Source organism: Malus sylvestris, chromosome 5 (genome assembly GCF_916048215.2).
Source record: "Malus sylvestris chromosome 5, drMalSylv7.2, whole genome shotgun sequence".
Taxonomy (NCBI): domain Eukaryota; kingdom Viridiplantae; phylum Streptophyta; class Magnoliopsida; order Rosales; family Rosaceae; genus Malus; species Malus sylvestris.
Genome location: NC_062264.1, coordinates 40,130,590 through 40,154,729, shown reverse-complemented (window position 1 = coordinate 40,154,729; position 24,140 = coordinate 40,130,590). Strand labels below are relative to the sequence as shown.

Genomic DNA, 24,140 nt, shown 5'->3' with positions numbered 1-24,140 from the left:
TATGTTTCTTTCAAATCGGTCCAAATCAGTCACATTATCTTGTATATATTCGACAAAACTTTGGCTTACTGCGATTCGCGATCATTCTTGTCGTTTGTTTTTCTGTCAATATCATCTGCATCAAATCACTACCGGAATTTTTAGTAGCGGCAAAAAAAAAGGGAAAAATGGAAAAATGCAAAGAACAGGGTGAATTGAAAGGTACACATCATATAAGATCTTCGACATCTTTGCTGTTGTCAATACAATAGCAACACATTTTGTAATACAATGGGGTTATAATGACATGTGATGGACACATGGACGAATTCAGCATATGGATATCGGAGGCTGCTGCTACCACTAACCTTCTTTTGCGATGAAAATTGCCCTAACTAAAAAAAATAAGTTTTCCTCTCACGTTCTATACTATTCCTTCCATCTCACCCTCTTAGTCATGTAACTTTCTGTTAGCTAATGATTTACAATTTTAGCATTTTAAACCCCAGTTATTCAAAATCATATAATTGAACAATAAGTTGAGAACATTATATCGAATTTCAATATATTTCATCATTCAAAGTTGCCTCCACAAAAAGTGTTTCTATCTCTGTTCATGGATGGATGCAACTAAACCACTTCCAATAATAACTCGAGAATTTCAATTAAGAAATATCTTTCATTTATTTCATTTTGTTTTGTTCACTCAATCAATTTCTTTACTAGTCTGAAATCAACCTACACTGAGAAGTAGCCATTTGTATATAAAGTCGCCAGTTTTTGAATAGGAAAATGCTAAGAAGATCATGTTTTTAAACCATATGATGTGGCGATTGATTCTTCCCTTTCACTTTAAATAATAACTCGAGAATTTCAATTGAGAAATATCTTTCAATTATTTCATTCTGTTTTGTTCGCTCTATCAATTTCTTTACCAGTCTGAAAATCAACTTACACTGAGAAGTAGGTAATTGTTTACAAACTCAGAAGTTTTGAATAGGAAAATGTTAGGGAGACTATTTTTTAAATGATATTTTATAGGAACATGATGTGACGGTTGATATTTTTTTATGATTTAAATAAGAAGTATAACCATCAACTACTATATCATGCGACTCATAAAATATGATTTAAGAAAATGTATTCTTTAGCATCACCCTTTCTAATAAGACAAAAAATGGGCAATTTTCAAATAATACACGTAAAAATGTCGACTTTTGAACCGTATAACACATAACCATTCCCCAGACCCACCGCCATCGGCCAGCTCCATACCCCAACCCTACCCAACCAGGCAACCCCCCGACCTTAACCCCCCACACTTCAACTTGATAATGCCAAGATGAACACTGTATTTCTTTTAGCAGTTAGGGTTTTATGAAACTATTTAAACAAAAATTTATATCGTATTGGGGTTATATTTTCATCCTGTTGTCAATCAAAAGTACAAAAAGTTTACCTTACTTTTGTTTGTGGAGTGTTTACAATAAATTATGGGGTATCAATGTGTTGATCTTAAAAGTTACAACGCCTACGTGGCGCACAGACCTAGTAATTATTGAGCTAACTACGTACTTGTAAATGCGGGCATATGCCAGCTCGCAACCGAGTTCGGTCGGGCAAATAGAATAGATGTGGCTGAAACAGCTTTCCCTGTTAATAACGACCCACAATCAAATAGTTTTCATGTCTATCTACTCTTTCAACAACGAGAAGACCAGCAAGAGAATTCCGCAGATTGCTATTGATGTTGTAGCTCAAACATACCGCACTTTTGCTTAAATTAACTTGTTGTCTAGAGGCATGCTCATAATACTTTAGGATCTCCTTAATCGTATTACAATCTGTCGTCTTAGCCCTTGAAAACAAGATGCAATCATCCGCGAACAACAAGTGAGTAACAGAAGGAGCTTCTTGGCAAATAGAAACCCCTCTGGAGCTAGCCCTCCTCTTCCCGCTTCGCAATTAGAGCCGAGAGGCCTTCGTCACATAAGAGGAATAGGTAAGGAGAGAGCAGGGATAACCATTGAAAGGGAAAGCGTATGAGACCGTAGAAACGATAATCCATTGTTGCTCAAATCCCATTTTCTCCATGACGTTTCACAAGCACCCCATTCGATGCAATCGCACACCTTGCTGATGTCAAGTTTAAGGGTCAAGAATCTCTTTTTACTTCTTCCCCTAAATAAGGACGAAAGCACTTTGATGTTGAGAAAAGTTTAGGCATAATGAGCTTGAATAAGGACGAAAGCACTTTGAGAATACAGTACATGCTTAGCCCATTCCATCATTTTCTTAGTGGAGATAATATCGTTGGTTCAAAAAAAAAAAATTATGTGCTGTTAGTGGGGTTTTCAAACTATGTTTTAGCATCAAGTGTAGAATCCCGCCATAGGTTGAAACACACACACATAAAAAACACCCCGACATTCCATCAGTATATTAAGTTTTTCCTTTAGGCCTCGTTTGGCAACTCAGACTGTACTGACTATTTTTGTCGGATAGGATAAATAGCCATCGGATAGTACTGACTAAATTAGTGGGGCGTTTGGTGCAGTATTGGACTAATGATCGTATTATTTATACTGTGTTTGGTATTATACCAGATAGAAGGAATCAAACTTAAAAATAAAATTTAAAAAAAAAAAACTGAAATCATCTCTCTTGTTCCAGATATCTCCGCCGCACCCCCCCCCCCCAAACTCCCTCATTTTCTATCCATTCTTCTTCTTCCCCGTCTGCTCCCCTGAACTAAACCCCACCACAAAGGCAGCAACAAGAAACCCAGCAAAAACCATCTTTCAAATTCTCATCGTTTTTTTCCCAATCCTTCTCTTTTTTTTAGCTACAAATCAACCCAGCAAAAAAACACCCCACAAACCAAGAAAATTCACACAAAGGACTTTGTTTTCTATTAGTCCTAAAAAACAATTGGAAGGAAATTCACGGAGGACACCTTTTTTTTCAACAAAACCAAGAACACTCATCAGAGAGAAAAATGGGGTTGACTGTGATTTTGGGCATTATGTTAGGGAAAAACATTGACAAAATTCGATTTTGAGGAGGGGAAGAGCTGAGTGACGCCTCCAGTTGGCGAATTCCTCAGCTTCCATCCGCCCCTTTCTGTATATCCCTGTGGAATATGTTGTTTCGCTACTGGTCTCCTTTTGTCTCTCTCTCACTCTCTTCTTTGTTCCTCTGTGTGTTTTCCGTCGGACGAGACAGGAAATTAGTCGGCGAATGACTGCAGAGGAGTGGCGCCCGGGGTGGAGAACTCGTCGAGGAACTGCTTGAAGGCCCACAGTCGTTAACGGCAGCTTCGTGAAGTTGGAGAGGACAGCGCCCTGACTAATTATCTCGAGCTTTTGGGTTGTTTTAATAGTACGGTGTCAACCGTATAAAATTTGATAGGCCGGATAATTAAGCGGGTGCTTATTTAGTATGAGAGTACACCAAACAACTGCTCCCGTATTATTTATCCTATCCGCTGCTTTATACGGCGTGCCAAACGAGACCTTAGGGTTTTGTAATATTGTGGGTTCTGTGTTTTTAATCAACGTATGTTTTTCACTGGCTTGTGTGCCTTGGCTTCTGTTCTCTTCCAGGATTCTTTTGAAGTCCGTTTGGTTTTGATATATTCTGTAGAATTGCATGCATTTAGCCACCCCACTACTCAAAATTCTCCGAAAATGGAAGCCTCAAACAATTTGCTGTAAAGAACGATTTCTTGCATGATAATCTAGCTGAGGAGGTTTATTTGGAGTTTCCTCCTTACTCCGGTGATACTACTAGGAAAGGAAACGTGTGCAGATTGAAGGCCTTGTATGTGTTGGATTTATTCACTGTAAATCAACCTTAAATGGTCTACAACATATAATGGGAATGTAATATTGGAAATTAATGTAGATATTGTAACTTGATCTCCTAAAGATATCAATCTTATATTAGGTGTTTTGTAATACAAGATTGATGGACTCGTTGATTATATGTGATTATGATACCTAATTGATAGGCTAAAAATTAAAATGGGATTTGGGATTCCTTTATGAACTGAGCCTTAATGCCTTAGCCAGTATAAATACTAAGGTCCCTACAAACCCTAGATACACAACAAACGCTTCCCATAAAGTAGTTGTATCCGGCTAGGTGCTTTGTGGAAGACTTTGGTGTTGCCACAACCTACATCTTCTTTGCTTGGTCTCCAATGGCTATCAATTCATGATCAGGTCAGCCAACTCCTTGTTTTGTGTTTTAATTATATAACCACATAAAATTTACATGTGGTATCAGAGCCATAGGTTATATGATTAAAACCTATTAAGAAAAGTTGATTTTAGAGACTGAAAGCAAACAGCTTAATCAATAATTGATATTTGGATTATAAACATTGAAAGTCTACTAATCACACGTGCCGTTGTTGTCGTTCTTAAATTTTTGTGAGCATTACTATATTAATGAATTACATGTAAGTTATATAACTTCTATAATAAAAATTAGTAATTGATTTAGAGTTTTAATACTCACATCCTTATTAAACTCCTAATTAATTTTCAATTCAAACATTTCCAAAATATAAAAAATAAAATTATAATAAGTTTTGTACCCATTAAATTAAAATTTCAATTTTTTAATCTTATATGTACCCACCGCCATTGGCCAGCTCCATCCCCCAACCCCACCCAACCAGGCAACCACCCGGCCTCAACCCCACATACTTCAACTTGATGATGCCAAGATGAACACTGTTTCTTTTAGCTGTTAGGGTTTTATGAAACTATTTAAACAAAAATTTATATTGTATTACGGTTATATTTTCATCCTGTTGTCAATCAAAGAGAGTTTTCTTTACTTTTGTTTGTGGAGTATTTACAATAAATTATAGGGTATAAATGTGTTGATCTTAAAAATTACAACGCTTAAGTGGCGCACAGATTTAGTAACTATTGAGCTAACTACGTAATTGTGAATGCAGGCATATGCCAGCTCGCAACCGAGTTTGACCGCGAGCAACTAGAATAGATGTGATTGAAACAATTTCCCCTGTTACGACCGACAATGGTTCGGTGTACCAAATCTTTTTCATGTCTATGTACTCTTTCAACAACGAGCAGACCAACAAGAGAATTCTGCATATTGCCATTGATGTTGCGGCTGAAACATACCGTACTTTTGCTGAAATTAACTTGTTGTCCAGAGGTATGCTCATAATACTTTAGGATCTCCTTAATCGTATTACAATTTGTCGTCCTAGCCCTTGAAAATCTGAGCTGAAATGGTATGATCCACCAGACGTCTTCTGAACTTGTAAAAATTGATTGGCGTAATCAACAATTAAGTCGTCGTGAAATCCCTGTACCACACTGGTGGGATCCGTATGGAAATTATGATAGTAGTGATTGATCGGTTTGTATGGTGATCATGAGGAATCTGAATTGGGAGTGATTTGTATGGCTGATGATTTTTCTTCCATGGAGTTTCTGTGAAGCTTCATCCATCGTAGTGGTCCGGTACTTCATGACGGTTCAATTGAAATTTAGGGCTTAACTTTTCTATATTTCACAATTCTGAATAAAAGGTACATACAATCCTTGTTACAAAAGGAAACAAAATAAAGGACACAATATCCTTCCCAAAACATGACTCTAATAATTACAAAATATTTACATTCCTCTTTTCCTAAATATTGACTTATTCCAATACTCCCCCTCAAGTTGGAGCATAGATATTACTCATGCCCAACTTGACAAGCGAGTCATCGAACCTCCTACTACACACAGCATGGGTAAGAATATATGCAAGTTGTTCCCTTGAGTTCACAAACGGTATTGACACAATCTTCTTCTCCAACTTTTCTTTGATAAAATGTCTATCAACCTCAACATGCGTAGTCTTATCATGCTGTACTGGATTCTCAGCAATTTCTCTAGCGGACTTATTATCACAATACAACTTCATTGCCTCCTTCTGTTTAAAACCGAGACTCCAAAGCAATTTTTGTAGCCAAAGAATCTCACACACACCATGTGCCATACCCCTATACTCGGCTTCGGCAGAAGATTGTGATACCACATTCTGCTTCTTGCTTCGCCACGTAACCAAATTACCTCCAACAAATGTAAAATACCCAGATGTAGACCTTCTATCAGTCATATCACTTGCCCAATCAACATCAGTAAATCCCTCAATCCTCATATGTCCATGACATTCATACAAAATTCCTTTACCCGGCGCAGACTTCAAATATGCCAATATTCTCATTACCGCCACCATATGATCCACACTAGATGAGTGCATAAATTGACTTACCACACTTACAGCATAGGCAATATCCGGACGAGTGTGAGACAAATAAATCAGCCTCCCCACTAGTCTTTGATATCTACCTCTGTCAACCGGTTCTTGATTTGGATAAATCCCCAAATAATGTTTCTCTACGATGGGAATGTCCACAGGTTTACATCCCAGCATGCATGTTTCTATTAATAAATCCAGAACATATTTACATTGAGACAAGAAAATACCTCTAGATGACCAAGCGACTTCCACACCAATAAAATATTTCAAATCTCCCAAATTCTTCATCTCGAACTCGGCTGCAAGGTTTTGTTCTAACTTCATCATCTCTTCAAAATCATCACCCGTTATTGTCATTCACATAAATAATTAAGGCCGTCACTTTACCACCTCTCTGTTTCACAAATAATGTATGATCCGAGTGGCTTTGATAAAACCCAATCATCTTCATAACTTGAGTAAATCTACCAAACCATGCTCCGGTTTTCCCTCCGGCATTGTACCCCGGAGGAAAATCCATATATACCTCTTCTTCCAAGTGCCCATGAAGAAAAGCATTTTTCACATCAAACTATTTCAGTGGCCAATTCAAATTTGCAGCTAAAGAAATCAGAACTCGTATTGTATTCATCTTCGCTACTGGAGAAAAAGTTTCCTGATAATCAACACTATAAGTTTGAGTATAACCCTTTGCTACTAACCTTGCTTTATACCTGTCTACCGATCTGTCTGCCTTGTACTTGATCGTAAAGACCCATCTACACCCAACCGGTTTCTTGCCTTTAGGTAGCTCCATTACCTCCCATGTATCATTCTTGTGTAGTGCCATCATTTCTTCATCCATTGCAGCAGCCCATTTAGGATCATTCAAGGCCTCATCAACTCGGGTTGGTGCTTGGATTGCTTCCACATTATTTACCCAGGCTTGGCGTTACGGTGCAAGATTCTTGCATGACACATAATTTGCTATTGGATACTTTACTTTTCCTTCAGGAGAAAACCTATCATGAGGAACACCACGATTTTGCCTTAGCGGCAACTTATACGTACTTACATCATTATTTGGATTAGTTACATGAGTATTTGTAGTACTTACCTCAGGGATATTCAGAGTAGACACATTGGATGGCACTATCAAGCTAGAGAGAGAGGGTGATGTAGATTCTACAGGTCGCACTTTTTCCCCTAAAGTACTTGGTTCGGCAGTAGGTTGCTGGACTGTTATAGCTTCCTCGGTAGGACCTTACCTTGCACTTGTCTCGGCAGGCATCAGTTGAAGGCTCATATCATTATCGGTAGTTTCTTGCCGAGAGACTGGTGTCCCATTTTCATCCTTGTCGTCAACACATGCTCCCCCTGAACTACATATCACATCCTCTGGTACCTCTAACCACCTAAGATCAATTTGATCACCACTAGTGTTCTCCCCCTGGTTATCTGAAGGTGATGGGACCGAAGAATAAAAAATATTCTGATTCGGAAAAAGTAACATCCATAGTCATATACAAGGTATTAAATATCGGTAATATCGGAAATATCGGTGGTCCGAAAACACGGAAATATCGGTGGAAATATCGGGATAATATCGATATCGATAAAAATTACTTGAAAACCACGGAAATTGTAAGAAAAACTTGGAAATTTTTATTGAAACTTTGCAGGATGTTTATTTAGTCAATTATCTATTAGTTTATCACAAAAAATTGGAAGGAAATGCATTGCATGATGGATTTAACATTATCAAGTTGATTATATAGCGAGCTGACAAACATTGTGAATGTAGAAAATATGTAGTAATTAATAAAAGAAGTCTAAACACACCATAATCATTTATATATAATGAATTAGTACAATATTTTACATTTTATACATTGCATGGTAAGATATATTAGTGACTCAGTACCACATAGAGTTCCTATGAGGTTCAAAATTATATATTGACGTAAAATACTATGTCAAGAAAGTTACCTTACAAGTTAGATGACTTTATCTTTATGTCTCTTTCTACCAATTTTTCATAAAGCAATCCATCAGTTGGTATATTTCTAGTTTAGAAGGGTCACATCTTCGAATAAGGCCTTAATGTAAAACCCTTCCCTTTAGTTTATAATTTTACTTTGTAGGTTTTTATTTTTATTTTTTTTTAAATTATTGTTTTTGGATCTTAATTAGTGAGCCAAGGGGTCCACCCCCTTATTTTTGTCCCGAGGCTCTCATCTCTCATCTCTCTCAGTCCTCTCTTTCTCTCCACTTTCCCATGCTCTCCCTCTCTCTGCAACTCTCATCATTCCTCCCTCTCTCTGCAACTCTCATCATTCCTTCTAGTTCTTCGGTTCTTCTCCGAACTCACACACACACACACCAGCACTCCCTCATCTCCCTCGTTCTTCTTCTCCCTCTGCTAGTTCAGACAAGGAACCAAAACCCAGTTTCCGGTGTGGACCGTGGGTTCCAAGGTGAAACTCTGTCGAGCTCCGACCACGGCATGCCTTGAAAATGGTATAGATCTCTTCCTCTTCCCTTGGGCTTCAGTTTGGTAGTTTATTTGACATGTGTTGGTCACGTTTTGGGGTTGACAGGAGCTTGTAAGCTCCGGCGTCCTCTTTCCGTCGAAACCAGGCCAAAATATTGCGATAGTTTCGGAAATATCGCGATATTATCGATATTATCGATAATATCGCGATATTTTGACGAAAATAATTTGGATATTGAAAAAAAAATCGGTTCCCTTAAAAACCGATAATATCGGCGAAATATCGCCGATATTCTCGGCATTTCGGATCATGGTCATATACATATGTCGAGTTTCAGGATGATAACACTTATACCCTTTCTGTTGGGAGGCAAACCCAACAAAAATGCACCGAATGGCACATGGATCAAATTTGCTACAATGAATCTTATGAATATGAACATATGCTACACATCCAAACACATGAGGAGTAAGGGTATTAGTGGATACTACAGGAACATGTTCTGTCAATACTTGAAGAGGTGTACGGAATTCTACAACCCGAGATGGCATACGGTTAATCACATACACAGCATAGGTAATGGCTTCAGGCCAAAAACGTTTAGGCACGAACAGCACCAATAAGCAAGGCACGAGCAGTTTCCAAGATATGACGATTCTTTCTCTCAGCAACCCCATTCTATTGCGGAGTATGTGGACAGGTAGTTTGATGAATAATTCCACGATCTTGTAGAAATTGGGATAACTCAGAAGCTATGTACTATCCACCATTGTCAGAACGCAAAACTTTAATATCAGTGGAATACTGAGTTTTAACCATATGTTGAAACAGACGAAACACATCACAAACCTCACTTTTATTTTTCAACATATACAACCACGTCATACGAGTGCAATCATCCACGAAAGTAACAAACAACCTAATTCCCGAAGTAGTACTAACAGGGGAAGGCCCCCACACATCAGAGTGTACTAGTGCAAACGAAGAAGATCTTCTATTCATACTTGGAGGGAATGAAGCACGATGACTTTTGGCTAAAATACATACTTCACATTTCAATTCCGAGTCTTCAATACCACTAAACAAATCAGGTAATATATGTTTCAAAAAACCTGATGCATGCCCCAAACGACGATGCAATAACAATACCTTATGTAGATTACTATTACGTGACGAATGAACCAAATGAGCTCTTCCAGGAACCACATCATCCACATAATATAGTCCATTTCTCTTAGTGCCACGCCCAATGATCTCCTTTGTCTGAATATCCTGAAGCAAGCAAAATGATGGATACATTACTACAATACAATCCAATTGTTCAGTGACTTAAGGTACAGACAATAAGTGATGGGACAATGAAGGAAACAATAAACAATTATGTAATGGAAGAGAGGGTGTAAGAGACACTGTTCCTGCTCCAACAACAGCAGCAGTAGTACCATTGGCAGTTGCCATACACTTTCTATGAGAATCTTTCATGGACTGAAACAAAGTTCTATCATACGTCATATGATCCATTGCACCGGAATCTAAAATCCAACCTGTATTTGCCATTTAATAATACGCAAAAATGACAATCACAAGTTGCAAGAACAAACAAGCAGCAGCCACTCACGGTAATTACCCACGGCAGAATAGACAACAAGCAGATGGCAGCAGCAGAACAATATTCCCACGAGGCACAATATGAAATATAATACATTTGCACTTGCTGCAATGAGTACAGCAGCAAAGGCACAATATGCTGCAACAAAAAACACACAGCACACACGCACGTTGTCTCTTCCTGCAGGTACGTAGCGGAAAAAGAAACAAAACATGCAGTGCACTGCAGTTGTCTCTTCCTGCAATCTTTGTTCTCCTTCGTTCCTCACGACACCAGCAACACAGAAGCACAGTGGGATTAGGTTACGGTTTGGCTCTGATGCCAAATTGAAATTTACGGCTTAACTTTTCTGTATTTCACAATTCTAAATAAAAGGTACATACAATTCTTGATACAAAAGGAAACAAAATAAAGGACACAATATCCTTCCTAAAACATTACTCTAATAATTACAAAATATTTACATTCCTTTTTTCCTAAATATTGACTTATTCCAATAGGTTCTATTTCTCGGTTTGTAGTAACATTATTCTCCTTAGATTCTCAAGAGCTAAAACAATTTAGTAGTCTCTTATGGTTTGCAGTTTGCAGTTTGCTGGCTGCATTTTATTTATCAGACAAATGTTAAGATTTTAGCTTTTCGACGTCCTCTTTACTTGTGTACTATCGCCATGAAAGGCGTAATGTCTAATTACCTAAGCTTAATGTTTGTTGTTCATCTCTTTTTGCAACTGCAGTCGCGTGAGACGAGAAATAAGCACAAGGGAATATGTAATCGGTTGCACGTATGAAAGCATGTCCCGGAAAGGTCTAAAAATATTATATTAAAGAATATAAACGATACATCATGATTGACTTTCGACAACAAACTCGTCAATAATTGAAACTTGTGTGAGGAGTAACAAATATTTAGTCTTGATCAAATAGTTAAGGGATCTTTATTCAATGGTTGTCTATCAGAAGTGATAGTCGTCCATAGAGCACTCGGGGGCGATTGTCCATGAAAGCACTCGAGAGAGACAGTCATCCATAGAGCACTTTGGAGAGACGATAGTCCGTATAGAGCTTTTAGAGGCATTCGTCCATAGATAACTCTCCATGGTAAATGAGTCTTCTCTCAAAATGGTGACATGGCAAGAGTGGGATCGGATCAGACGGGGATCTTCGTTCACAACTTCATATTCCAAAGCAACAACCAATCATACGGCTTGGTCCAAAGCATGTAATCGTGGCTTCTATGCAGCTCCCTGGAAGCAAGTCTCACATTTCCCACATTATCAATTTAATGGAGGATCATACTATTACATAAGAAAAGCCATAAATTGATACTATTCTAAAACTTCTTGGTACAAATTGATAAAATTAGAACTTCATTGTCCATTTTGAAAATCAACTACAACTCAATAATGCTATTTTTACCATATTTTTGTACTACAATTGTATATCACCTTAGGTGGCATCTGATATGGATAGTCACATCATCTAAATTAATTAGCATTTAATTTCAAAATATTAATCACTAATAAATAAATAAATTGTTAATTAAATGGGTTAATAGAGGTGTACTAGAGGTAGCGAAAAAACTGATTTATTTGTCACTCACTTGCTCGGATATTGCATATGCAGTGAGTGTTAATCAATTTATGCTTTCACCTAATGAAGGCCATATAGGGGCTGTAATGCGTATTTTGGGGTATCTAAAATCTGCGCGCCCAGGAAAAGGGTTGATGTTCAAGAAGCATTTGTAAAATTACAGCTCAACGTTCTAATTCAGATTATTTCACTTTTGTAGGGTGCAACCTGGTTATACATGACGTAGTAAAAACATAATGTAGTTGCGCAATCTTCCGCAAAGGCCAAGTATCGAGGCATTGCTCATGGCATTTGTGAACTCCTCTGGCTAAGGTGGTTACTTAGTGAATTAGGCTTTAAACCTAAGGGTGCCATGAGACCCTTTTGCAATAATCAGACTGCTCGAGCTATTGTAGACAATCCAATTTAATATGATCGAACAAAACACACACTACTACAATATTAGCTTTAGGTGTCGGACGATCCTAGCGGTTAATAAGCTATTCTGACGGATAAATGATATCCGACACATAATTTATTTACTGTCGGATTAAAGTTACTTTCTGTCGGATAGAAATTCCTGGCGGATTTTTCCTGGCAGATCTAACCCTCAGTATTTTTGAATTCTTTTTTTTTTTAATATTTTTAACATATTCTGGCGGTTTTTAAGTTAATGGTGGCGGTTAGAACCGACAGAAATTGACTATTTTATTATTTTAGTTTCTGGCGGTTATTATTTTATTATTCTGACGGTTATAACAGACATAAATTGACTATTATATTATTTTAAAATGTTATATTGATTACAAATAAATAAATAAATAAACAAATGGTTTAAATATTTTTTTTTTCACTCACGATCCCGTTACCTAATCTCTGAATGTTTTTTTTTTGCGACTTTTTACACATGCTATCTCGGAGTATATACAAACATATTTGACTGTTGGATCATTGAAACTAGTTTTGTAGAATGCATATCCTATCAAATTGATAGATTTAACAAACACTTAAGAGTTAATGTTATACTTCCATTAAGTATAAAAAATTATCCACTAGTGTAAATATTTTAAATTGAAAATCGAATTTGTTCAATGCATTCTTATAGGGTTCTTATAGGGTCGAGGAGTGTAGCTGTAAAAAATCATCAAAATCGGAGCTAAAATAATCGTTAAATTGTGATTTTTCGTTTATAACTGTCGAAAACTTTTGTTTTGTTACCTAATCTCTGAATGTTTGTTTTTTGTGATTTTTTACGTATGCGATCTTAGAGTATATATAAACATATTTGACGGTTGGATCGTTGAAACTAGTTTTGTAGAATGCATATCCTATCAAATTGATAGATTTAACAAACACTTAAGAGTTAATGTTATACTTCCATTAAGTATAAAAAATTATCCACTAGTGTAAATATTTTAAATTGAAGATCGAATTTGTTCAATGCATTCTTATAGGGTCGAGGAGTATAGCTGTAAAAAATCATCAAAATCGAAGCTAAAATAACTGTTAAATTATGATTTTTCGTTTATAACCGCCGAAAACTTTTGTTCTGTTACCTAATCTCTGAATGTTTGGTTTTTGTGATTTTTTAGGTATGCTATCTCGGGGTATATACAAACATATTTGACAGTTGGATCGTTGAAACTAGTTTCGTAGAATGCATATCCTATCAAATTGATGGATTTAACAAACACTTAAGAGTTAATGTTATACTTCCATTAAGTATAAAAAATTATCCACTAGTGTAAATATTTTAAATTGAAGATCGAATTTGTTCAATACATTCTTATAGGGTCGAGGAGTGTAGCTGTAAAAAATCATCAAAATCGGAGCTAAAATAACCGTTAAATTTTGATTTTTGGTTTATAACCGTCTAAAACTTTTGTTTTGTTACCTAATATCTGAATGTTTGTTTTTTGTGATTTTTTACGTATGTGATCTCAGAGTATTTACAAACAAATTTGACGGTTAGATCATTGAAAAAAATTTCGTAGAACGTGTATCGCGTCAAAACGGTAGATTAAATAAACACTTAAGAGTTAATGTTATACTTCCATTAAGTATAAAATAAGATTTTGTGGTATCCACTAGTGTAAATATTTTAAATTGAAGATCAAATTTATTCATTGCATTCTTATAGGGTCGAGGAGTGTAGCTGTAAAAAATCATTAAAATCAGAGCTAAAATAATCGTTAAATTGTGAATTTTCGTTTATAATCGTCGAAAACTTTTGTTCCGTTACGCAATCTCTGAATGTTTGTTTTTTACAATTTTTTACGTATGCAATCTCAGAGTGTGTACAAATAAATTTGACGGTTGGATCGTTGAAAAACGTTTCGTAGAATGCATATCGAGTCAAAACGGTAGATTAAACAAACACTTAGAGTTAATGTTATATTTCCCCATCAAGTATAAAATAAGATTTTGTGGTATCCACTAGTGTAAATATTTTAAATTGAAGATCGAATTTATTCATTGCATTCTTATAGGGTCGATGAGCGTAGCTGTAAAAAATCATTAAAATCGGAGCTAAAATAAACCGTTAAATTGTGATTTTTCATTTATAACCGTCAAAAACTTTTGTTCCGTTACGTAATCTCTGAATGTTTGTTTTTTACCATTTTTTACGTATGCAATCTCGAAGTGTGTAAAAATAAGTTTGACGGTTGGATCGTTGAAAAAAGTTTCGTAGAATGCATATCTCCGTTAAATTTGCCGGAATTTTTAAGTGGGAAAAGTAATTTGTGCTAAATTTTTATTTCCGATAAAATTTTTGTTATGTCGTGATTTATCTTCTTAATTTCTTTGAACAAAGCCGAATTTAGACATGGTTCCAGAAAAGAGAAAGACTTGCATGATGGATACATCGTCATGGTGCCATCTTATGCCAATGAATAAACATGTGTAAATTTTTTTATTCACAAATTATTGTTTTATACAAACCGTCAAGTGACGATGTACGATCCCCTGTAAGTTGTCCCCGTAAAGGCATAGGACTATAGCTCAATGCATTTTTTTAGGGTGAATTGGAAATTTAGTCCTTGAATTATCAACTGAGTGAAAATTAGGTCCTTAAACTATTTTTTTCAAAAAAATTAGTCCTTGAATTATAAAAACCTGACAATTACATTCTTAATAGTAGATTTGAAGCTACTATATATATTCAAAGAAAGATGTGCATTCCCCCATAAGGGAACACATGTATTATCCATAAAAATATATATAACCCCCCAACATAAGTTCTAAGCCAAAAATTCAATCCCTTTGTAAGTTCTAAAGCCAAACCATAAAACATCAAAGTTTTAAAAAAATAATATCCCTTGTTCCTGAAAAGTTTAGGGGATAAAACATCAAAGTTTTACAAAAATAATATCCCTCGTAGAATGCATATCTCCGTTAAATTTGCCTAAATTTTTAAGTGGGAAAAGAAATTTGTGCTAAATTTTTATTTATGTTTTTCAATTATTGATTACACAATATTTAGTTTGTGTGATGACATTTTCATTGTACAATTATCATTTTGTTACTTTATTGCATATTTTACATGGGTTATTATCTATTAAACCAAACAATTATTTATTTAATTTTTAAAAACGTATTCTATTTAAATACATATTATTTATTTATTTATTAAACCAATAAATTATTATTTTATTTTTTAAAATCATAACAAAATTTTGGGGGGAATTTAAAATTTTGGGAGGAAATTTTGAGGAGATTTTTGCCGCCACTTTTTTCTGTCTTTTGTCTGTTTTTATTTTTTTTTAAATTTCTGTCGGTTTTAACAGACAGTAATGAAATTTCTATCGGTTTTTATTTAAAAATGTTTCTGTCGGTTAAAACCGACAGTAATGAAAATTTTCCAAAATAAAACCCCTCCATCTCTTCCTTGCGCCAGTGTCTTCTCCCTTCCCCCTTTTCTCCTCTCGTCATTTCCTTCTCCTTCTAGAAGCAAGCTGAAGCTGTGAAAATGCATGCCGACTTAAAGTGGGTATGTACTGGGGAGATATGGGCGTTGATCTCTGGGAAGGAACAAACTGAAAAATATGAGGTGCGGGTTTTTTTTTCCTTCATTTAAAATATAGAGAAATGTGTATGTGATTAACCTCCATTTTATGAAACCTTTTCTTCGATGTTGTTTCCTCAGTTCATTTGGCCATTTCTTGGCTACTCTGATTTGTTTCATTTTTTTTTTATATTTTTTTATCAACTAGTCACAAAATCATAGCAAAATTACAACGATTTCCATGGAAATTTCCCAGAAAATCCACTGCCATTGAGACTCAGGAGGGTTAATTTTGTCAAAGAAGACAAGTCTGGAACTTTTCCGGTAAACGAATTTTTACCCAAATCCAACTGCTCCAAGCTCCAGCAGTTTTTCAGGTCATCCGTGAGGCTTCTGTACAATCCATTGGAGCCCAAAGAAAGCCTTTTTAACGATGGAAGCGAGTAGATTGCATGCAATGGAAGAAACCCGGAAAGTTGTGCTAGGAAAGGAAGATTTCGGAGACGAAGCCGTCGGAGTCCCAGACGATCCCTGTGAAGTTGCAGACCCAATTGGGTGGTGCCCAAGTAGTGAAAAGACTTGGGTTTGAGGTTTCAAGGGATTGCTTGAAGTTTAAGAGAGGTTGAAGCTCGTCGGATGTGGATGAAAATTGCAGAAAGTGTAGTGAATGGTTGAAGCTCGCAGACGATCCCTTTTTATTTATTTTTTATTATTAATCTATTTTCTGTCGGTTTTAGCCGACAGAGATGGTTTTATTTATTATTAAGACCATTGACTGTCGGTTATAACCGACAGAACTTCTATCGGTTTTATATATTTTTTTATCGGTTTTATACATTTTCTATCGGTTTGATCCGACAGAAAATGGTCTTATTTATTATTAATTTATTCCCTGTCGGTTATAACCGACACAAGTTCTGTCGGTTTTGTATTTTTTCTGTAGGTTTTATCCGACAGAAAATGCTATTATTTATTCATTATTAATTTATTCTCTGTCGGTTATATCCGACACAATTTCTGTCGGTTTTAGAGTATTTTCTGTCGGAAAATTCATTTCCTGACGCGAGCAATTCTGTCGCTTATTATATCCGTCATTGCAATCATTTTCTGTCGGATTTTGCTTAAAATCCGACAGTAATATACGTTTTTTGTCGGTTTTTGAACCGCCAATTATAGATAATTTTGTAGTAGTGACATGGAGGTGGACAGACACTTCAATATTAAAGAGAATCTGGAATAGAAACGGAACGAGGTTCCATTTGTTAACTCTTTAGAATAGATGGCATATGTATTGACACATGTTGTGTCAAAACGAGTTTTTGATTACTCACTTGTCAAGTTGCGTATTGGAAATATCTATGCATCAACTTAAGGAAGAGTGTTGATGTGAGTCAATTTGTCTCATATCAGATGTACACTAGTTAGAGTTGTTTGTATGTGTATATAGAGGTTTCCTTATGTTATCGGATCGGATGTACAAGAAATATATATAAAAGGAAATTGCCCCAAAGTTCTCTATTTTTATTCCAAAATCACCCCAGGTTCTCTGTGCTTTTTCCAAGTTCCTTCTTGCTTTTCAACGTACCGCCCCAGAATCTCATCTTCCTGTTTAGTCCCGGCACCTTTCCCCATTCCCAGCAAATTATTATATATCCTCCTTCCTCCATATGATGGATTAATAGAGGTGTACTAGAGGTAGCTGATCCCACGGCACATACACAAAACTAAAGATCACAAGGCAGCAACGTGCATGACTACACTCCATGAAATGGAATACAAAAAGGACAGCAGAAAATAGTGAGACAGTTTGGATTGAAGTTGCGTCAATTTCCAAAAGCGTGTTAGGAAACAGGGATTCTCCTAGTCATCAATGCCAGGTTTCCATCAGCCAATGGAGGGCTCGTCATTTCTATCATTCACGTGGGGTTCCGAAAGAAAATGAGTGAAAATGGTCAACTTGTTCCAAATCTTTCAAATCTCCCATTAATTTTTTTTTTTCAGACAATTAAGTATTCGATCTAATTAGTTGTCTTGTTTTAATTGATTCTTAGTCGCCTAATTAGTTGTCTTCCTTTAGTTGATTTTTAGTCCGAAATGTCTTTCTTTTCTTACAAAAAAACTATCATGTTTGAAGTAATTTTCTCTAAAATGTTATGATATTTTCACTCTTTATAGCCACTTATATATCATTTTTAATTATACTCATCGAATTGAATAAATTAAACAAATACAAATACAAAGTGTGAGAGATTAAAAAGCTTATCTAATTATAACTTTGCTACTAAAAACTATATGTGAAAAGCCAAAAATTATATTAAAAAAACTAAGCACTCGGAGCGCTTTTGGCATTGTTTTAGGCATGGTATTAAATATCGATAATATCGGCGATATTTCGCCGATATTATCGTTTTTCAGAGGCTCCGATATTTTCCCACATATCCGTCTCATTATCGTCAAAATATCGCGATATTATCGATAATATCGCGATATTTTCGATATTATCGAAAAAGTCGTCGTGGATCCGTCGTCAGAAAGGCAGCCGAGGCTGCGTCGTCCCCCCAGCTGCCCAGATCTCTCTGCAATCCATGCTCAAACCCAATATCTGCGCCTCAACGACGCCGATTCCCCCGCCGTTGTCGAAGTCGCGGCGAAAGAGCTCGCAGAACGGATTGAAGCAGCTCTTGGGTTGAAGCAGGCGTAGATCCACAACTCCAGAACGGATCGAGCTCGCAGTTGTAGATCCACAACTCGTGGTCTGTCCCCACGGCGAAGCAGGCATGGTCTTGGGTTGAAGCAGACGTGGAACAGAGACGGAGGCGAGCGCGGCGCCGGCGGGGTAGTCTCCGGGGGGAGAAGGAGAATGGGTGGTTGTTGTGGAGGTTGAGGTTGGGGTTTGGGGGCGATTGGGGGTCGTGGTGGTCGTTGCTGGAGTCAACGACAGAGGTGGGGTTGTTATCGGTGGGATCGGTGAGGAAGGCGGAGAAGGATCAAGAGAACTCAGAGTTCCTGGGTTCGCCGACGAGGCGGAATACGCGGACGAGGAGGAAGGCGAGGGAGGAGGAGAATGCCATGTGGAAGAAAGATCGAGAAAGGTCTCTGTGCGTGTGTATGGGAGAAGGGAGAAGAGAGAAGGATCGAGAATTCGAGAGATCTGTCGATCTGTGTGTGTGTTTGTGGGAGAAGGGAGAGGGAGAAGAGAGAAGGATCCAGAGACAAGTCGTGTGTGCGTGTGTGGTGTGCGTGTGTGGTGGCGTGTGTGATCCCTGTGTGTGCGTGTGTGTGTAGGTGGTGTGTGACGGTGTGAGAAAAGAAAAGCATGGTAAATAATTCAACTTTAACATCTTTTAGGAATGGTACAATGTATAAAGTGTAAAATATTGTACTAATTCATTATATATAAATGATTATGGTGTGTTTAAACTTTTTTCATTAATTACTACATAGTTTCTACACTCACAATGTTTGCCAGCTCGCTATATAATCAACTTGATAATGTTAAATCCATCATGCAATGCATTTCCTTCCAATTTTTTATGATAAACTAATAGATAATTGACTAAATAAACATCCTGCAAAGTTTCAATAAAAATTTCCAAGTTTTTCTTACAATTTCCGTGGTTTCCATGTAATTTTTATCGATATCGATATTATCCCGATATTTCCATCGATATTTCCGTGTTTTCGGACTATCGATATTTCCGATATTACCGATATTTTCTTCCATGGTTTTTAGGTCATCCAAGCAGTTGTTCACTCGCCTAAGCGTCAATACTTATTCTTCACACCACTTTTGGTGAGCCAAAACATAAATCTTTGTCTTTTGAAGCGTTGCGACGTTCCACCAAAATACTCTGGCCCTTCATTTGAAATTTATATATATTTTGACATTTTGTACACCAACTACTTTTTTATACAAACACAATTAGTGTTGCATATATTATAGGGAGTTTTAACAAAACATTTCTGGTACTGTTCACTTTTAATGAAAAACAACATTTTTATCTTTAACTGGCATTATTCACTATACTTTTAAAAAAGGTTTTTCGTTAAAAGAGAAGTTTTTTTAGATTTTTCGTTAGTTTTCCTTATATTATAAGTACAAAGCAAAAATTTTGAAAGACAACCCCACATGAAAAGTTGAAACAAAAAAAAATATTTATGGTTCTGAACTGAAAAATGAAATATATACGTGTATATATCACAAACAAACATATAGGAACTTATTACTAATTAAGTACGTACATTGTCTGCAAAGTACAACTAATTCCATGATTGCTTGAGACTTTGGACCTCTAAATCTTAGTTCTCTCTTCTTCTAGATTCCAAAGGTTCTCCCTAAAAGAAAAGTTGCCACTCATGTGTAACCCTTCATCAGCAGAATTCATGCCTACCGTTGTCGATTGTGCAATATCTTCAACCCAAAAGTTTGTGAAGAGGTCTTCCCCTAACCCTAAACTAGTAAATGGTGTTCCATCAATATTGTCTGTATCATGCAACATGGTCTTCCATGAATCAATAGCATTTTCTGTAGGTGGTGATGATGTCTGTAATAATCTGCTACAGTTCTCTTCAGATTTTAAAACTGCAACTCTAGCCCTCCGTGGTTGAGGTCTTATGACGGATGTGACTTTTGTTCTTTCTTTTGATTTATCCTTCATATATTCCAACTCCTTTCGTTGCTTGCTATTCCAATAATTTTTTACCTTGCCTGCTGTTCTTCCTGGGAGTCTTCCAGCAATTATTGACCACCTTACATGCACAAACAAAATGAATAAATAATATGTTAAAACTACAAAGGCATTTGTTCAAAACTACAAGGGCTTTGTAACTCATTTTTTTTGGTCAGAAACAAGGGCTTTGTAACTCAAGAATAGTAAAATTGTAAGGAGTTGTTGTCACGGTTTCAAAATTATTCTCACTCGGATAAAACCCATTCACTAGATTTCATATCAGCAAATTCATTAATTATGTTTGGCTTCATAGATTTTAAAAAAATTGGATGCCTAAAATACCCCTATTTGAATTTTATTTATTTATTTTTTTGATAAACCATATTTGAATATTTGATGTACATAATTAATGCCTATATAGTAACATAAAACATGTCTAATATATGTTATTATACTTGCTTAATTAAGTCAATAAAACTATATTTTACATATTAATGTAGGTAAATTATTTCTCCCACACACACATGCATGATATATGTAAAATTCATGCAAAATAATTTACCTACATAATAAAACAATATTATTTTATTTAATACTAATTTACCTATTATTTGTACATATGATAATAAAATGTGCCAAATATATATATATGATATTGAATCATTGATACATACAAAATAAAATACCTACATAACAAAAGAATACTATTTGATTCAAAATTAATTTACTTACCAAATAAAGCAATGTTATTTGATTTGAAGTTAATTTACCTATTATTTGTACATACATCTTATAATAATAAAATGTGCCAAACATATGTAATAATATATAAAAAATAAATTACCTACAAAATAAAAGAATGTTATTTGATTCAATATTAATTTACCTACAAAATATATATTATTTGCTAATCATAAACTTACATATAGGTAAATTCATTATATATAACATATATTTTTTACTTGGTAGTATTTTTCAAATTTGGGTTTTATTTGGATGTTCAGAATTAGATGAATTTTTATCAAGAAAATAAAAGTTGTAAGGATCTATATCTAAAGAACCCTATTTTTTTTTTTATTAATTTTTTGTGAGGCTTTCTCAAGTGTGCAATCCTGGCTCCACAGACTTGGAGCACAAGCAAAGAAGGCCCAAAATGCTGGTAGCCAGCGTCTTAAGTTTTGCAAATAGGGTTTCGTATTCTGGATGTATGCCGTGTGTTAGTCGGTCAACAAATCTTATTTACTGGCTGATGTGCCTTGGCAGGCTCTCCCAGCTTCTTATGAAGTTCTTTTGTTTTGATACAATCTTCAAGGTGAGTAATATCTTTATGATAACTAGCTCATGCATGCATGCATTTGGCTTTTGCTTGGAATATAAAATGACTTGCCGGTTTTTTTTTTGTTTGCCAAATAAAGGGACTTGCCTGTTTCCCAAAAGTTTCTGAAGTCTATGGATTAGATCTATTTCATCCTCTGTGAAATCTCCGCTCTTGAGATTCGGCTTCAAATAGTTCAACCACCTCAGTCTGCAGCTTTTCCTGCATCTGTTTAGACCTGCACATTTACACAAAGACTTTATTTATAACATGTTTCTAGATAACCAAACTGAAGGACAACTAATTTTCTAGTCAAGTATGCCAATAAACTTGTCTCTTTACCTGTTTCGCGAGGAACCTGGTGCCACTTTCCATCTCCATGCTTTTCAACGTACTGCCTCAGAATATCATCTTCCTGTTGAGTCCAGGCACCTTTCCTCATTATTCCCAGCAAATTACTATCCTCAATATGTAAATATATACCAGATTAGAGATCATGAGGCCACCGACGTGCATGACTGCTCGCCACATAAATGAATGAAAAGGACCACAGTACAACTGAAACAATTTGATAGAGTTTTTTTTACCAGAAACGATAGGTTCAGGTTGTATTTCACTGATTCTTACAAAACAAATTAAATATATAAAACGAATTGGTGTCAATTGGGTAATACTCCAGTGACCAAAATTGGTCTAGAGTGAATTAGTAATTTAGTAAAGACAAATTAAACAATTGACGCAACAAACCTATAACGGTAATACATGAATTATCTCTAAAACACAAGTTATTATAGAGAAGTGTGATCACATAAAGTCATTGTTAAAAAACGTGAACACATAATTCATTGATAATAACAAAATACTACATCCAGCCACCGCAATAGCGCGACCATAATACCCGCTAGGCAAGACGACAAAACAACGACACCACTTCGAGAAGAGAACCCTTAGTCGGCTCGTCTCTGTGGAGGACAAAGACACCATAGCTAGCCAGGGCCATTGTAGCTTTCACCACTCTAGTGAGCCATAGGGTCATATTTTTGTAATATATTTTCTTTGAATTTTGTATATTCGAATGGATTGAACATTATATTATTATTTTTTTTATTTTTTTAAGGCATTTGATGGCCTTCGTTCATAAGCAGTAGGTCTCGGGTTCGAGATTTGGGAGTAGCCTCTCTATAAATGGGAGTAAGGCTAGCCGACATTCACCTCTCACAGACCTGCGTAAAGCGGAAGCCTTGTGTACGACCTTTTATTCAATAGCGAAACTACGTGACAAAAAGGAGAAAAAATAGTTTTACTAGTCAACACAACTCTACATAGTTTTACTAGTCACCTGATCATGTATTGTTACACTCTCATCGAAGATGTTGCGTCCCTCGGTTCTTCTTTGAGAAGTATTTTACAGTCAACCAACGGCTATTGTTAGCTTCCTATTTCTTGAACTTCTCTATGTGGTTCGTGTTATGGAGGTCATCAAAACATGCAGAAATAATTCCAGGCTTGTTCTCCTCCGCATCGAGAACTCCATTGTTGTCTCCAGCTTTAACCTGTGGATTTGGAGGAGAGCGAGATATGGGTTAAGTGGCGGAGTTGTTGAACATGGAAGCAGATGTAGATGGCGACGCCGGAGACGACAAAGACGGCAAGCTCCCCATTCCCCCAATTTTGTTGTTGCTGCTGCTAACAGAGATTTGACGAAGCTACAATTAAAGAGAGGGGATAGATGAAGAAGAGAATAGGGTAAATAGAAAAAAGAGTGGTGTTGGACATTTTTCTCCTCGCATTTAACAAAGATTTGATCGAAATTTCACTTTCGATTAAATCTGCTAACGGTTTTCATCACGAGGATTTGAATTTTAATTTTATTACCCCATGTGCTATTTTTTGAATATTTTATTATCACGAGGACTATTAATTCAATCATTTGCGGTCGACATTTCGACTTGTCCGTCGAAGGTAAATGTTTCTATCTGATTCGATTTACGATCGCATTGCAAATGATTTCCCGTGGGTCGACACCCCCCCGTTGGCCATATTAAAAATATCGGGGTCCCCATCGGCTTAAAATATATTAAAAACCACAACTGCTAGGGTTTAGCATGTACGGCTCCTTTCATACAGCATTCCCAATTTTCTTATTTTCTATTCCATTTTGTCTAACTTTATTTTTAGGGTGAACCATTGATTTAGTTCTTAAAGTATTACTTGAGTGAAA

General features: G+C 36.1%; 1 protein-coding gene across 4 annotated transcripts in view; it reads right to left on the bottom strand.

Moving 5' to 3' along the window:
* LOC126622089 (transcription factor MYB114-like) overlaps nt 1–23,660 on the bottom strand; it is a 42,239-nt gene extending 18,579 nt beyond the window's left edge. The window contains exons 1-4 of one of the 4 annotated variants that reach the window (XM_050290746.1): nt 23,259–23,660; nt 22,262–22,377; nt 22,028–22,157; nt 20,090–20,683 (exon numbers count right to left, since the gene is read on the bottom strand). In XM_050290746.1, coding sequence (XP_050146703.1) covers nt 20,227–20,683; nt 22,028–22,157; nt 22,262–22,377; nt 23,259–23,266 — 711 coding nt within the window. In that variant the 5' untranslated portion in view covers nt 23,267–23,660 and the 3' untranslated portion in view covers nt 20,090–20,226. Of the gene's footprint in view, nt 1–20,089; nt 20,684–22,027; nt 22,158–22,261; nt 22,525–22,817; nt 23,137–23,258 lie in introns of those variants that run through there. The other 3 variants (XM_050290744.1, XM_050290745.1, XM_050290747.1) reach the window with 3 other exon arrangements.
* Between the last annotated feature and the right edge of the window lie 480 nt (nt 23,661–24,140).